General features: G+C 54.1%; 3 protein-coding genes across 7 annotated transcripts in view; 1 reads left to right on the top strand and 2 right to left on the bottom strand.

The window, feature by feature from the left end:
- Positions 1-37: 37 nt before the first annotated feature.
- On the bottom strand, positions 38-3,538 carry ENKD1 (enkurin domain containing 1). 2 transcript variants are annotated; one of them, XM_043436273.1, is made up of 8 exons: positions 3,412-3,538; positions 3,131-3,230; positions 2,845-3,045; positions 2,137-2,309; positions 989-1,114; positions 733-896; positions 505-641; positions 38-413 (listed from the first exon to the last, which is right to left on the bottom strand). In XM_043436273.1, the coding sequence occupies exons 2-8, from the start codon at positions 3,213-3,215 to the stop codon at positions 253-255; spliced, it is 1,047 nt and encodes a 348-aa protein (XP_043292208.1). In that variant the 5' UTR covers positions 3,216-3,230; positions 3,412-3,538; the 3' UTR covers positions 38-252. The 2 variants fall into 2 exon arrangements, with proteins under 2 accessions (XP_043292208.1, XP_043292209.1); XM_043436274.1 differs by having other exon boundaries at positions 3,436-3,453.
- Positions 3,539-3,638: 100 nt separating this feature from the next.
- Positions 3,639-5,638, top strand: C18H16orf86 (chromosome 18 C16orf86 homolog). Its single transcript, XM_043436279.1, has 4 exons — positions 3,639-3,839; positions 4,045-4,274; positions 4,644-4,861; positions 4,966-5,638. The coding sequence occupies exons 1-4, from the start codon at positions 3,735-3,737 to the stop codon at positions 5,373-5,375; spliced, it is 963 nt and encodes a 320-aa protein (XP_043292214.1). The 5' UTR covers positions 3,639-3,734; the 3' UTR covers positions 5,376-5,638.
- Positions 5,639-8,312: 2,674 nt separating this feature from the next.
- Positions 8,313-15,734, bottom strand: part of GFOD2 (glucose-fructose oxidoreductase domain containing 2) — a 40,892-nt gene continuing 33,470 nt past the window's right edge. For all 4 annotated transcript variants that reach the window (XM_043436628.1, XM_043436627.1, XM_043436626.1 and 1 more), the window contains one exon: positions 8,313-9,845. In XM_043436628.1, coding sequence (XP_043292563.1) covers positions 8,947-9,845 — 899 coding nt within the window. In that variant the 3' untranslated portion in view covers positions 8,313-8,946. The remainder of the gene's footprint in view (positions 9,846-15,734) is intronic.

The following is a 15,734-nucleotide window of genomic DNA, read 5'->3' as shown; positions in this document are numbered from 1 at the left end:
CATTTTTAGGGTAAGAAAAGCGCTTATGGAAACAAACCCCACTGTGTACAAAAGGTTTAATTTTGATAAAGGGTTACGGGGCTGGGATGGCCCTTCTGCAGCCACCAGCGGCTGGGAAGAGGGCTCTGGGGACACTGCCCCCCCTCCACTACTCCTGTCTTCAAACTCCACTCTATGATGGGGCCCAATCCTGCCCTTAGCAACCATGCTGCATCCTTCAGTAAGACCCAGTCACTGTCCCCATAAAAAGCCTCAGGAATCCATCTTCACAAAGACTTTGGGGCGGGAAAAGATCTTGATGGCCTCCTCTACCTGCACCAGCTTCCGGTCCAGCTCAGCACGGTGGCTCTGGGCCCTCAGTGAATCCGCCCCCGCAGGCAGCAGCACCAGCTCTCGCAGCAGCTGGCTCTGGCCTACAGGGGTCCCAGGAATAGTTAAGTGCTGGGCAGGGGTGCACAGTACCTGGCGGGTTCCCCAGCCAGCTCCCCTTGCCCGCGTACTCACTCTGGAGCAGACTGCTCAGTGTCTCCAGCCGCTGGTTCTCAGGCATGCGAGTGTGGCCAGGAGGCATGGCTGGGTCCGGTTGGCTGTGCTGACGGGCCTCAGCCTCCCGCCGCCATAGGTCCCTGCGCTCCAACAAGCTGCGATGCACAGACCCAGGGTTGATGATCCCAGGCAGATGTAGGCTTCCACCCTCCATAAGTGCCCCTTCCCAGGAGTGGTAGGACCTACTAATGGGGCACATGACCCTTCTGCGTGGCATTGTAGTGCTCCTGGGCTTGCCGTTGCTGCTCCAGCACCTGTGCCAGGACTTGCAGCGAGCGAGAATGCCGCCGGGGGGCCCTCTTGGCAGTGCGGGCATTGTGGGTAATGAAGTCCACACCCAGGCCTGGGGCCTGCAGGACATGGCCAGCATGATGAAACAGACAGCACTGTGTGGTGCCCCCGAATCCCTGCCCCACCGCCCAGCCCCCACACATCCTCTCACCTTAGCATTGGGACCTGGTGGGGTTAGCTGGGGACTGGGGACACGGGGTGGTGGGAGCCCAGGGCCGCAACGGGAATGGGCCCGCAGGAAGTGGGCTGGCTCAGTTCCAGAGGCAGGGCCGGGCTCCTGGAGGCCAAGGCAGGGCAGAGGGGGGGTCAGTCAAGCTGAGGTCAGGGTCTCAAGCCATAAGACCATGCCTCTGTCCCTCTTGCCTTTCGGGATCTTTATCACCAGTCCTCTGAACCTGGCCTCCTTCCTCTTGAATAAGTACTTCCTCCACATCAGCATTTAAACCTGTGTGTTTTTCACATCCCTCAGAAAACAAATATCCCTCCCTCTACCTCAGTCTTGGCTTCAGCCATCGTTCTCTTTTTCTTTTCCTCCTAGCCAAGCTTTTCGGCTCTGTCCCCACCAAGGCCACCAACAGCTGGTCTCCAAGCCCCCAAATCCAGGGTCACTTCCCTGGTCTCGCTGTCCTCAGCCTTGTCCTCAATAACTCCTGGGTCTAATTTCTGAGATCCAGACCTGATTCTCCATCTGCCTCTTGGACACATTCCCACTCCCTGGGAGCCCCACAAAAGCTTCAGCTTCAACACACCCACATATGACCTTGTCTTTTTTCTCAGTCCTGTCTTTCTCCTTCTCAGACCCCTGGATAGAGAAGTGGCACCACTAGCTACCCCAGACAGAATCTTACCACCATATATACCCCTGCCCTTCCCGTTGTCCTTAGAAATAAAGGTAAAAAAAATGGATTTATGTGGCCCTTTATGATGTGGGCCCAGGTGACTTCTTAGCCTAACCTCACGCTCTTCTTCCCACATAGTGAACTGAACACAGCATCCCCACTGCCCACACTCCCTAAGGCCCTGGTGTTAGGACCAGGGACCCTGGAACTAGGAGGTTCCATCTCTGTAAAATGTTCTCCTCCATTCTCCCCTTGCCTAATTCTGATTTGCTCCTCAGAATCGCCCAGCCATCATCACTTTGGAGAAAGGCCCCAGCCCCACTTTGCAGCAGAACCAGCTCTTCGTCCCCCGTGACCTCAGCCCCCTGTGGTTTTTCTCCCTCCTCAAAACTCAGGTCCGAGTATAATGTCCTGTTGGCCAACAAGATGGGCAACACTTGGGGCTCCCTGAGGCAGGTACCTGCAGCTGAGCCTTGACACGCGACTCCACTTTGTCATACTTGGGTGAGCGCCACAGGGCCTTCAGTGGCCTGGACTGGCCCTGCTCCCGGCTGTGCTCCTGCTCACGGAAGCGCCTCTGGATCTCCCTGATCCGCCTCATGTTCTCCTTCTCATGGTCTTTAGGGTCCTTCCCTGGAGAAAAGATGTTGCCCTATACACAGCCCATACAATCCAACTTACCCCAGTGGACACACAAGCCCACACCTTGCCTCCCTGACATAAAGTCCACCACATAACCTTGTTCCCTTCCTCACACCATAATTATCTTGTGTTTCTGATGATTTTATACATATTTGATTAAGAAGTATACTATTAATCACCTTGCATATCCTATTCACCTCTTCACTTGTTTTACTGTCTCCCACCTTGATTCAATGATGCTCTTCTTCGACCTTGTTCTCCTAGCACCTACAGGGCCCGGAGCACAGCAGACACTCAACAACAACGATGCATGAATCCATGAAGCTGAGCTACGGGGTTTTCCGGGGTATACCTCATTTAGTCCTCTCCTGCGAAGACGTCGTGCATTCCCCCCTCCTTCTACAGTTGGGGAAACAGACACTCTGAGAGGTAAAGCCCGAGCCCAGAGCAGGGAAGGGGAAGCAGCCGTCTTTTGATCTGTTTTGACTTCAGAGCCGCCTCGCTGTCCGTTCTGACCAGAACTTACTCTTGGGAGAGGCCCCTGGGCCCAGGGAGATACCCCCGAGCTGCAGCAGCACGCCACCCACGCCGCGACGGCCACGCTCCAGGATTTCTAGGCCTCCCGGACGGATGCGGGGGCCTCGGGGAGGAGTGGCATCTAGGTCCGGGTCCGTGTCCGGCGTCAGCAGGTCCAGCTTCGGCGCGTTTCCCTCAAGGCGCCCTTGGGCTGAGAGGCCAGACGGGCGGAGGGCGGAGTCAGTGGTGGAGCTGGGCCCAACCCTTGCCAGGCCGCTTTCACCTCCGCAACTCACCCGAAGACGGCCTCCGGTAGTAGTCAGGACAGAGTGTAGGGTCTGGGGGGATGGGCCCCGAGATGCGGGACGGACCCTCACACATACCGCCGTCGTCGTCCTGCAAACGGTGCACCTGAGGACTGCCGGGCTACGCGTCTCTGGCGCCAAACCCCGCTTCTCAGCCCAATGCCTCCTCCCTGGGCCCGGGCCCTAACAGCAGCCGTGCCCTGCCTGCGTTCCTGGCTCCCACCCCGCCTCCCGGCCCCGGCCTGCGCTCGCCACCTCTGCTCTCAGCCCACCTCTCTGCACCGTTGGCTCCTCACTTGGGCAAGGGGCTCAGCCGACAGGTTTTGCCGCCCACTGCCGCCACCCGACGGGTTTGCTGTTGCCAGGCAACAGTGGTTTCCGTCCGTGAGGTCAGTGGCCAATGGCCCTGGCGCGAAGCCTTCTGGGGCTTGTAGTTCCAGCTGAGGGTGGGGTGCAGAACGACTGTTAGTTGCCCTTCCCAACCCGGTCCTCTCCGGGGTCCGCTCAGGGTCTACTAGTCTGGCCCCTCAGGATCCGCCCTCCACCCCCGATGCCCCTCAAGCAACCGTCGAGGAGGTGCTGATCCGCCGCAGCTATGGACTCCGCAGGGGCTGAGAAGCGGCCAGGGGCCCAAGAAGGGACAGCCGTGGGGCACTCACAGCTTACAGAGGTGCCTTGTGGCCATGCTCAGAATTCTGAGGTGACCATCGGCTGTCTAACCTTCAAACACTTGGCCATAGCGCTCTAATAGACCAAACTGCAACTACCCTCTAACTGCCAGGCCAGGTTCCACAGGCTGGGAGGGGCATGGGCTGGTGCCCTTCCATCCCTATTTAGTGTCTAATGGCTGGTCCCTGTATCCTTTGGCTGGCCATGGTGACCAGTTACCTATGTGTCACCTCTAGTGTCCCGTGATGGGAGACCAGTGCCTGGTGCCGGCCCATGAGGCCTGCCAAACCCAGGGTGAAGATAAATGTCCAATAAGACCCGCCTCAGAGCCAAAGATCCAGGAGGAGAGACTCAAGCTGGAGGAAGACAGGCACAAGCCAGAGGTGGAGGCACTGGAGGAGAGAGGTCCCAGGCCTATGGCCTCCAATGTGAGGCCCAGTCATGGTCCGAAGAGGAAGCCAGTCAAGTGAGGGGGCTCTCAGAGGGAAGAGGCTAGGGGCTGGGGAGGTGGAGTGGGGGTGCCTCATACCCCAGTTGGATTCCTAAATGGGGCCTTACAGCAATGTCCATCATTATCCCCTGCCACCACCATCATTCCTCCCCTCTTCTGTCCCTCCAGAGCCCTGATGTAGGGAACATCCAGAGTGGAAGTCTCAAGGCCTGGTAGGGGACTAAGCTCCCATGATCTCTGGGTCCCGGTCCAGTCCAGGGCCTCAGTGACCAGGAAAAGGACAAGGATCAGGGCCTGGGGAGGTAGGCAGGCAGGACTGTTCCCTAGGACAGGGCACAGGAGCCAAGGCTGCAGGCTGGCTCCTCAGGCCTCCTTGTTCCCCAGCCTCGCAGGCCCAAGCCACCAAGCCCATCCTAGGGTGGAGAGTGAGCTGCCACAGGGGCTGTCGCTGCAGAGGGAGGAGCTGGAGAATAACCAGAGTGAGCCCTCACCATCTGCCAAACAGCACAAAAAAGCCAAGAAGCGCAAGAGTCTGGGAACCCCAGTGCTCCCAGTAGCGGCCAGCACGGTGTCGGCACCCTCAGTGACCTCGGGGCCTGAGCGTGAGTGGCGTTTCCTGAGCCTTCCCCTTTGTCCCCGGCCGGCTGTACCCCTGACGTGGCCCAGCTTGGCACTCCAGCTGCTGCCCTGCCCCGGGTTCTTGTAGGAAAGGCCCAGCGCCTGCGGCCCCTGTACCAGTACATCAACTATTGCAACCCTGAGCTGAACCAGGCAGGGGAGGGGGACAGGGAGACTGAGGCTGAGGTGGAGCCTGAGTCGGAGCTGACCGTGGTCCCCGAGGAGGCGGGTGTGGAGCAACTGCAGGCTTTGCTGCCAGTGGCAGGTGAACTGGGCTCCGACCTCACTCTGCCCTGCCCCAGTATGTATGTGCCCCCCACCCACACTCTGGTTCCCCTGGGGGAGGAAGCCAGTGAGGAGCCTGGGGGTCTGCCCAGCTTGGGGGTCAGCAGTCGCCTCAAGGCTGAGATGGACAAGTCAACCCAGGTGGACATCAACAAAATGCTAAGTGTCTGCAATGCCCCGCTTGTCCCCCCACTCTCTCCTCAGTACAAGTGACTGTCCTGACCCCCACCCCATGACTCCCCTCCCTCCCAAGCTTGAGCCAGAGCAGCAGTCTAAGGCCTAAGGCCCTCAGGTGGAGGGGGGAACTCAGCCCCTGCCCCACCTTGGGATCCCAGGTTTGCTAAAAATAAACGTTTTTCCTTTTCTTAGACTGTGATTCCCCAAATAAGATGCCTGAAGAGGGAGTGGCTGGGAAGAAGGGTGGAGGGTTCCCCAGTGCAGTCACTGGATCGCCTGGGAATTTGCAAAAGTATAGATTCCTGGGCACTACCTCAGACCTAGACTTCTCTAGTGGCTCAGCTGGTAAAGAATCCGCCCGCAATGCAGGAGACCCCGGTTCAGTCCCTGGGTCAGGAAGATCCCCTGGCGAAGGGATAGGCGATCCACTCCAGTATTCTTGGGTTTCCCTGGTGGTTCAATTGGTAAAGAATCTGCCTGTAATACAGGAGACCTGGGTTTGATCCCTGGAGGATGGCATGGCAACCCATTCCAGTATTCTTGCCTGGAGAACCCCAGCCTGGCGGGCTGCAGTCCATGGGGTTGCAGAGTTGGACCCAACTGAGCGACTAAGCATAGCACAGCACCCCAAACCTAACTGAATCAGAATCTGTAAGGGTGGGGCCTAGTCTGAGCATTTAAAGTTTCCTCAGATGAACCTGAAGGTCAGACAAGGTAACACCTGGGATGAAGAAGGGTGGTAAGGAAGAGCCTGGGGAAGAGAAAGGAAAAGGGCTGTCAGGTCATAGGAAGCGGGCGCATGGCCTGGCCTTGCTCCCTGTCTCCCAGGGAACAGGCCACAGGTGGTGGGGTGACTGCCACTTTGCCTGGAGGAGTGAAGAGGCAGCTCTCCACCAGACTCCTGAAGGAGAGGGCGGGGTGGCCTTCCAGGAAGAAGGCTTGCTGGGAAGAAGCCTCACTAGTATGGAAGACAGCCCCCTGGAGGAGAGTTCGCTGAAGCCGATGCATGGCCATCAGACCAGGCTGGGTGAGCCTGGGAGGGATAAGGTGGGATGTAGGCAACAAGGGATCCTGGGCTGCTATTCTGGAGAGGTTGCCTGGGCAGCAGCATGAAGGGCAGAATAAGGAAGGGAAAGCCTAGGGATAGAGAGGTGAGGAGACTGTTGCCGCTGTCTGCGTGAATGTGAGTCCTCGATTTGGTTGGTGGTTGGAAAACAAGCAAGAGGTATTCTGGAAGTTCTCTTCTTCTTGCTGTAACTTTCACTGAGCTGCACTTTCACTGACTCGGAAAAACTACTTTGACTCTGGCGAACCTTCTGAGTAGTAGACCCTGGTAAGTGATGCTAGCCTCCTCCAGGAGGGGGCGCTGTAGGACAAGTCTGGAACCAGCTGGGGACTCCCGTCACCTCTGGGAACCAGAACCCTGCTGGCTTCCTTGGCCACAGGCGTCTAGGCCACTTCAAGGTACATCTCCTCCTCGGGACCAAGCCAAGAGATACATGATGGTAGAGTTGTCTGAGGGATGGCCATGGACCCAGGCTCTGGGGAGTAACAACAGAGGACCTGGGACCTCATAAAAGTAACTCTGCCCTAACCCATGTTCAGTCTGCACCAGGACTTCTGGGAACAATCCTCTGTAAACAAGAGGTTTTGCTGCAGAGTTCTATAAAATTTAAGTGCCACTGTGGGTCAACAGCATGGCCCTTTCTTAATAAGGGCATCTCAGTCAGATGCAATGGATGAATGTGCTTTCTTGGTCAATTCTCAAACTTACAGGGGGAATCTCAACATCCTATTAACACAGAGAAGGATGACCTGGAGCTGAGCTGGGAGGAAGGGGGCAGCTTCTCCTTCACTTCTCCCAGCATCCTGCCTAGTGGGGTTCTCTCTACAGTGCTAGTTCAGGCCGGGCTGAGATTCCTGTTGTAGAGAGGTGGTGAACCTGGATGGGTCCCAAGCAGGGAGGAACAGTGCCTGGCACTAGAATCTGAGGAGCCACAGGGGAAGGAGTACTTCAGAGTCAGGCTCTGTAGTCAGAGGACCCTGACCAGTTCATGTACCTCTGTCCCTCTCTGCTCTGGATAATGGGAATATTAATAGTAGTATCTCGTTGAGTGGTTTGGATATTAAATGAAATAATACATGTGAAGTGTCTCTCCCGGGGGCCCATCACACAGTAAGTACACCCCAACACTAGTAACTGTTATTTTATCTCACAAGGTCTGAAACCAGGACAATGTGGGAAAACAGGTGACTCCTCTAAGGGCAGGAGGAAGAGGGAGCGCCCTCTCTGAGCCTTTCTCTTTCTGGCGAGGAGTCCAGAGCAGGGCAGAGGGAGGGAAGATTAGAGAAGGGGAAAGAGTCTGGTCCAAGTTTAATCCTGGCAGAGGAAACAAAGGAATAGAGGTATTCTTTCCACCATGACTGACATGCTTAGGAGGCTCTTCCTGTGACGAGAACAGGATCATAAATGCAGAGCTGGAGACTAGCTGGCTAGGCCAGGCCGTGCTTGGCTGGCCTAGCCAGAGGGCAGCACCTTCATCAAGTTCATGCCGTCCAGCCTCCCTGGCCCCCACCCCACCTCTCCTCTCCCAGGGCTCCCCTGGAGCCAACCCCTTGGTTTCAAGAATAGAACCCCTCCTGACCTCCAGCCCAGGGAGACCTCAGACTTTCCTACTGTCTCTTAAACATCAGGCCCAACTGGGCCCCTGCAGTCCTGCAGTCTTGAGTCCTGTGGAAAGACTTGAGCACCGAGGAAAGACTTCTTGCAGGGATTCAGCCACAGGGAATAGGCCAGAAGGGGAGGGCAGGCAGTGGTAGGAACCTGGGTGGCCCGCTAGACAGTGAAGGATCCAGTGGGTCGGAGCTGCCCCAGAGCCATGAGGAAAGAAAAATACAAACCATCTACAGCAACAACAAGCCTTTCATTATTAAAGAAACCCAACCTACCAAACAGACAACCACCACATGCCATAGTGTCAGACCTTCTGATTTATTAACATTTCTCGTATGTCCCAGAGCTCTCTCCCCCTTGGCTCCTCTCTGCCAAAGCAGGGGCCCTCTGCCCGGGGGCAACAGCCCCTGAAAGATCACCTGCTAAAGAAACCCCCTCCCAGCCAGGGAAGGGGTAGCCTGGAGGCCGGAAGGGCCTGGTCATGTGGAGAGAGGGCAGGTGTGGATCCCCGAGGGATGACCTGCCGCCCTCACCATTCCTGAGGTGCCCCAGCCCAGGAAGGGCATGGCAACAAGGCTTCGCGTCACTTCTCAGGCCTGTGGCATCAGCCAGGCTGGCTCCTTACTGTGCTTTCTCATCAGCCTAAAACCACAAACAGGCTGCAGAAGCTCCCCCCCAGTCAAGCTTCTGCCGGCCCTGCTCACAGACCCGGGGCACTTCTGCCTTGCGCGGTGTGCCGGCCTCTCATCCCTGGCAACAGAATGCCACCCCCTCACCAGTGGGGAGTTCCCCGGGGCCACCTTCGAATTCACTGGAATTCAACTCTGCCCAAGCGGACCTATCGAATGAAAGATACCGTCTGTGCTACCGCGAAGCCCTCCCGTCACAGCTCCTGGTCCTGCCCTGCCCGCTGCCGGGAGCCCACGAGCAGGCTCACAGGTTGTTCCGCTGGAGCGCCTCGCACAGGTTCTGGTTGGCGTCGGGCTCCTCTGCCAGCACCTCTACCGCCTCCCACTCCCCGGATCGGCTTGACCGTTTGATGGCATCCACCACACTCTGCATGTAGAGCCCGTCCTCGAACGAGGCGGCCATGGAGACAGGGGTGTGGTCCCACGTGCGGCGGTCCCCCTGCCCCTGGAAGGACTGGCGCAGAGCCTGCACCATGTAGACCATGCCCTTCAGGTAGAGCAGCGGGACGTCCTGGGCGCCCTGCTCGGGCAGCCCCGCACCCACAGCCAGCGAGTCCCTCAGCAGCAGCTCCTCGTGCGGGGCAGAGTTCTTCTGCCCGTAGAGGTCCGCGCCCCGGGCGACCAGGCGTCCCGCGGAGCCCACCACCATGACCTCGTGCACAAAGGCGCCTGGCATGTTGAAGTTGAGAGTTACTGTGCTGCACACACCCCCGCCCATGAGCATCTGGAAGAAACAGAAGTCATCGCTGGTGACGTGCCGGATGCCGCGGATGGCCGCATTCTGCCTCACAAAGGTCTTGAGCAGCCCGTGGACCTTCTCGGCTCTCTGGCCGGTAAGGTGGGTCAGCAGGTCCACAAGGTAGGTGCCCATGGTGTGCAGGCCCCCGCCGCCCATGAGTTCATCGCAGATCCAGCCATAGTTGGGGCTGAGCAGGCTCCCCGAGTAGACGCGTGCGTCACAGATCATCACTGCGCCCACGTAGTGCTCGGCGATCAGCTGCTTCATGCGCACAAAGGCGGGCAGGAAGCGCAACACGTTCCCCACGAGGCTCATCAGCTGAGGGTAGTAGCGCGAGGCCGTCACCATCCGGAAAGCGTCCACTGAGGTTGCCGCCTTCTCACAAACCACGTTCTTCCCAATACCTGAGAAGAAAACAACAGGAAATCTCAAAGATCCAGGGGGTTCACACTGGGAAAAGAAAACCCATTTCTGGAAGGCAGATGACTCAGCAAAGCCGGCTCTGAGGCTAGGCGGTGGCCTAGGACAAGAGAAAGGTGATCGGCCTAGAAGAAAATGGTACCCAGGGACTGAGCCTAGAAAAAGAGTTATGGGTTCGAGAAAGAGAAGTTCTTAAAGGGAAATGAAAGGAGTAGAGGCAGAAGGCGCAAACCCAGAGTGGGAGGTACAGAGAGGTGGTACCATGGTTAATATTACGTGTCAACTTGGTTAGGTTATGGTGCCCATCAAATACTAGCCTAGACATTGCTGAGAAGAACCCTTTAGAGCTAATTAACATTTAAAGCAGTAGATTTTGAATAGAGCAGATTACCCTCCATGTGGGTGGGCCTCAACTCATCAGATGAGGGCCTTGGAGGGGGGGAACAAACGACTGACGTTCCCCATAGAGGAAGAAATTCCACCTCCATATTGCCTTCGGATTCAAGTCTGTAGCATCAACTCTTGCTAGAATTCAGATTTGCTCTGTGGATTTCAGATCTACCAGCTCCTACAACCAGATAAGCCAATTCTTTAAAATAAATCTCTACCCTTTCTCTCAATATACATCCTATTGATTCTGTTTCTCTGGAAAACACTGCCTAATAGAAGTGGGCTGGAGAGGTGGACGTGCTTATCTTATGTTCATGCATTTATTAGATCATCAGGTTGGGGTAAGAAAATAAAATATATATTCTAGGGGATGGGCTTGGCACTCTCAGTTGTAATTGCAAAAAGGATTCTGAAGAGTCCCTGCAGACTGTCCTCAAAAAACACTGGTCCAACATGTTAGTGTAGTCAAAAGGCCAGAAAATGCTTGGCTATAGTCAGAGGGGAAAGGGAGAGAAAACATCCTTTCTGTCTCAAGCCTGTTCTAAGTGCACCGCAGCTGGAAGGCACCCAGGGAGCAAAACAAAGCTAGACAAAGCCCTGAAGAGAGAGAGCAAGAGGACTCGAGCAGCTCCCACACGAGGAAACGGAAAGGATGAACACTCTTCCACATCACAAGATGAAAGCTCAGGAGGGTACGAATGGCCACAAGACACTGATTCTTGGAGCATTTCTGTCAACTTGGTGTGGTTCAAGTAGAAGAAAGTCTTGTGCTCGTATCTTCAATAGAAAAATTTAAAAGCCTAGGAAGTGGTATGGACTAGACACACACATAGTTTTTGGGTACAGCAAGCTGGAGAAGGGTGAAGACATCCAGTTATTCCATTATTCATTCCACAGACACTGCCCTCGGGGTGCAACTCAAACTCTACCTCCTCAACTCCTCCAAGAAGTCATGGGGTTCTTGAGGGAACAAGCTCAAGAGTCTGGTACAAATGGCAGGATAAGGGAAGGGGTTATCCCTAAGGACGCAGATATTCCAGGGAGGTGTTACCCTAAGGGGGAAGGACATCCAGGCAGGGAACTGCACGGCTCCCAGGAGCGGGGATTCCTACACCCTGAGTGTGTACCAGGAAACCGGCTGGAGGGGTTACACGGGGTCTGTACGCAATGGAGGAAATGGGATAGAGAGCTGGTAGCATCACTCACAAAGACAGTCAAGGTGGAGAAGGAAATGGCAACCCACTCCAGTATTCTTGCCTGGAAAAGTCCATGGACAGAGGAGTCTGGCGGGCTGAAGTCCATGGGATTACATGACTGAGCATGTGTGCACAAGGGTGGAGGGAAATGGGTTGGTAGCAATAAAGTGGTAGAACTAAAAAAAAAAAAAAAAAATTAAAAAAAAAAAAAAAGACAGTCAAGGTCAGGGGTAGGAGTGGGGATGGAATCCTGTCCCCGAGTTTCTCCATCTCAGACAATGGTGACGCCACTCTCCCAGTTTTTCAAGCCAAAATCACTGAAATCACTCTCACATCCCACTTTCAATCATCAATAAATCCTGCTGGCTTGGCTTGGCTTTCAAACTACATCCAGGATCTCACCAGTTCTCACTACCAGTACTGCCACCTGCCTCATCCAAGTCACCACTCTTTTTCACCTGGATTATTGCCATGGCAACATAACTGGTTTCCCTGAGTCGTTTCTTAACACAGAAGCCAGGGTAACTCTGTTGAAATTTAAGATGGACCAGATCATATCTCTGTGCTGCATCAAACCCTCTGCTGGCTTCTCACCTCATTCAGAATGAACCAGAGTCCTTACAGTTGCCTAGCCACAAGGTCATACATAGATGCTTTGTACGCCCCTCTAAAGTTTTCTTTTTGATCCCTTTGCTTCCCGTGGTCCCTCTCCTATTCATTCTGCTCCAGCCACTGATGTGAGAAGAGGGCTGCTTCTTACATGAAGACCTGGTGGCTGGGGAGAGGCGCTGACTGCTAAGCAGAGATGATGGGCAGGCAGGGCCAGGCCTAGTCGCTGTGCTCAGGACACAGAGTCTTGGGCTGGAATCTCTCTTGATGCTTACTCTCCTGAACAATGTTCACATTCAGGCTGCTCCTCCAGTGCCATCCAGGCTCCACTCTCCCACTGCACAGGCACTTCCCGGTTGGCAGAGTAGTCTGCAAGCCTGGACACCTGTATCTTGGGGCAGCCAGGTCAAGATTATGCTTTCTCCGGGTATGTGTATCTCCAGTAACTCTGGTGTCATTCCCTTGGTCCCCTGAAAGTTTTCTCAGTGTTTTCAGAGGGGGAATGGCCGGGACACAGATAATTTCTGGTGGCCCACTGCAGGGTGTAGCTTCTGATGGATCTGGTTTCCATTCACAAAGGCTCGGGGGGAACTTAGCTGGTCACCTTGCAGTAGAAACAATGGGGACCCAGGACAGCTGACTGCCCAGAAAGGGCATTCATTGGTGCTGAACTCAGGCTCTGGACCCAGACACTGGGATTCAAAGTCTGGTTCTCTCACTTGATTGCTGCATGACCTGGGACATTTCTAAACCTCTCTGGGTTCTGATTTACTATGCTGTAGGAGAGTCACATTTACCATGCAGGGTAGAAGAGAAGAGTAAGTCAAATGAGGCGGTATATGTAAATGCCCAGCCCAGCACTGTCATTGGTACAGTTTATAACCATCACCATGGGAGACTCAGCAGATGTTATAAATACAGGAAAAAAGGGCCCACTGTGACCTAGATTTTATGACTCACACAGAAGCTACATTTTCTAGGCCAATAATACTGATTTTCAATATTTTAAAATTTTAATTTTTAAAAAGGTATTTAAACATCAACATGAACACAGACAAGTTTTCTTATTCAATGTATTGTGTATCAGGCCTCTCAGAAAGCTGTCCAGCCCAGCCTTTCAGAAGCTCACATCCTGACAAAGCCCACAGTGGATAATCTGGTGCCTTTGGCCAGTCCTTCCCCTCACTTCCTGCCCTCTCCCCGCCACCCTGACCCTTGAGAATCCCACATGGCCTTTGCCGTCTATGCAGACGGAATTCTCAGGTGTGAACTCCCAGTGCTGTGAACCTCAGTGCTGTGGCAAGGAGGAGCACATGTAGATCAGGCGCCTGTGACATAATTCAATCGCCTCCTTTACAAAGCTCTTGAAATCTCTTGTTCTTCTCCAAATAATAACAAAAGCTTGACAACAGGTACTGGCGGGACCACCAGGAGAACGGCTAGCCAAGTGTCACACGCCCAAGGCAGGGAGCCGCGTGCACAGGGCAGGCGGCCTGGGCAAGGGGACAGGCCCGTGTACTGGGGTCTGGAGCTGGAGGGGGGCCCTGTGGAGAGAGTCGCCCCCGACTGCTATCACTGTCTGCTCCTGGAGGGTCTCCGATCTCCCCCACACTTGAGGGGTTTTAGGATTAGGGACAGGAGAATCACAATACTGGGGGAGAACCTGGTCACTTGGCTGCTGAACACACGACTGACAAGGGAAGTAATGAGAAGTTAGGTTCTCAGATCCCCCGCTGTGAGAGCTGCTTCTCTGGCCAACCCAGAGTCTTCCTGCTTTGACTGTGCACAGCGGGAGGTGGGGGGTGGATGCGGGGGAGGAAAGGGGGCAGGCTGGGAGGAAAAGGACTCACGTGGCTGCTGAGAGTCTGGTGGTGATAAAACCAGAATCTAAAGGCATCTCTCGTTTCATGCCACGAGCAGTCAGGGAAGGAGGAGAGATCTTCCCGAGGCTGAACGACAGGAAAGCTTCTGAACTGGGGACCCAGCAGTGCAATCAGTGTGGGGGCTAAAGGCCATCTTGAGTGAAACAGGCCCCTGCTGGCCACAGGGTGTGTACCTTGAAGAAGATACTGGGGGTGCCTCCAGAGACAGTTTACTTAAGTTTATCTAGCTTTCCTGTTAGAAAGTCGAAAGAGAGGTTAGAGAAGCTGAAAATCACTTTTTGTCTCCATGGAATGGGGAAGTATGGATGCTGAGTGCCATTAGCTCAGATGAAATCTGCAGGTTGAACAAGCCTCTCCCGGCTCACACTCCCCAGACGACCCAGGAGTGAAGCACGCCCGAGAAACTGTCCCAGACCACGTTTTTGTTTCTCAGTAATGCACCACAGCTCTGGGACAACACCACTACCCCTCTCTGTAGAGGTGTGGGACTAGATACGTGATTTCAAACAGCAGGGGAGAGGAGCAGCCCCAGAAAAAGCACCAGTTTCATGTTTTACAAATCCATGGATTCTGCCTTTAAAAACAAACAAACAAAACAAAAAAGGTTCTGCTACTTAGAAAAATAAGTTTGAAAGCCACCAGACAGAATCACTGCTATCCACAGCCCACTCTCTCTTGGGTCACAGGCCCTGTCAGCTCCCTGGGTCACAACCAGCAGACTGGGCTTGCACGGCCAGAATTTGTGACACTGTCATTCAACCAGCGTGCCAGGCCCAGTGCCAAGCTCTGGGATATATCAGGCATGATGGCTACCTTCAGACAACCTACACTTTAGTGGCAGAGAGCACCATGAATCTAATTATCATGTGAATATATGCAGAACTGCCCTTGTGATCAATCCAATAAAGATTATATAAATGTTAACACAGAGTCCAGAGCAAGGACATGATCTGTACTGGGGGCCAGAGAAGGTACCCCAAGGGACTGGTGTTCTTGGGAGTAAATTATCTGGGTCAGGCTGCTTGAGGAATGATCCCTTGTTATCTCAATAGCCCATGGGGAAAGGACTGGCAAACCCAGTGTTTTTCTAATGAAGTACACAAGTGCTAAGAAGCAGGCACAGAAAATTACCTTCTAGCGATGGACTTAGGAAAACATTCAACTGTAGCAAAAATGTTGGGGCACTTTGTACATTAAAATTTTTTGGAACCACTTCTAAATTGAGAAAGGAAACATAGAGTCCCTCCTTCTCCTCTAAGGAATTCACGGGAAAGCCACAAGGATGAAATCTGAGGTGGAAGAAAATGAAAAGTCAAATAAAGGTAGAAAGTAAGATGCCACAGGGCCTTCCCAGGTGACAGTAGTAGTAAAGACCCCGCCTGCCAATCAGGAGACATAAGAGACACGGGTTCGACCCCTGGGTGGGAGAAGACCCCTTGGAGGAGGGCATAGCAACGCACTCCAGTATGCCTGCCTGGAGAATCCCATGGACAAGAGGAGCCTGGTGGGCTACTGTCCACTGGGGGGCAAAGAGTTGGACATGACTGAAGCCACTTAGCAAGCATGCATGCAAGATACTATAGAAAAGAGCTGTGAGGTGAAAAGTATATCTCTACAGGATAAGTCCAAGCATTAGTTTTAGAAAAAAAACTTATAAACTTATTAGAAAAACACTAATAAGAATGAGGGAAGAAACAATCTTTATGGCCTCAGAAATGACATAAGAATACAATGATCTAAGAAACTGAGGAAAATGTGATTTTCCCTACAGCACTAAGGCTTAGTGAGATGCTGT

Source organism: Cervus canadensis, chromosome 18, assembly GCF_019320065.1.
Source record: "Cervus canadensis isolate Bull #8, Minnesota chromosome 18, ASM1932006v1, whole genome shotgun sequence".
Taxonomy (NCBI): domain Eukaryota; kingdom Metazoa; phylum Chordata; class Mammalia; order Artiodactyla; family Cervidae; genus Cervus; species Cervus canadensis.
Note: the sequence above shows the minus strand (reverse complement) of the source record. Positions and strands in the feature narration are given on the sequence as shown.

What these genes read in the sequence shown, in the direction of transcription:
- ENKD1 (XM_043436273.1), bottom strand. Translation starts at nt 3,215, where the DNA reads ATGTGTGAGGGTCCGTCCCGCATCTCGGGGCCCATCCCCCCAGACCCT. An exon ending in CCCAGGGGCCTCTCCCAAGA is followed by an intron (nt 2,310 to 2,844) that starts GTAAGTTCTGGT and finishes TCTTTTCTCCAG; the next exon opens with GGAAGGACCCTAAAGACCAT. An exon ending in GTGTCAAGGCTCAGCTGCAG is followed by an intron (nt 1,115 to 2,136) that starts GTACCTGCCTCA and finishes CTTGGCCTCCAG; the next exon opens with GAGCCCGGCCCTGCCTCTGG.
- C18H16orf86 (XM_043436279.1), top strand. Translation starts at nt 3,735, where the DNA reads ATGGACTCCGCAGGGGCTGAGAAGCGGCCAGGGGCCCAAGAAGGGACA. An exon ending in CCGAAGAGGAAGCCAGTCAA is followed by an intron (nt 4,275 to 4,643) that starts GTGAGGGGGCTC and finishes CTTGTTCCCCAG; the next exon opens with CCTCGCAGGCCCAAGCCACC. An exon ending in AGTGACCTCGGGGCCTGAGC is followed by an intron (nt 4,862 to 4,965) that starts GTGAGTGGCGTT and finishes GGGTTCTTGTAG; the next exon opens with GAAAGGCCCAGCGCCTGCGG.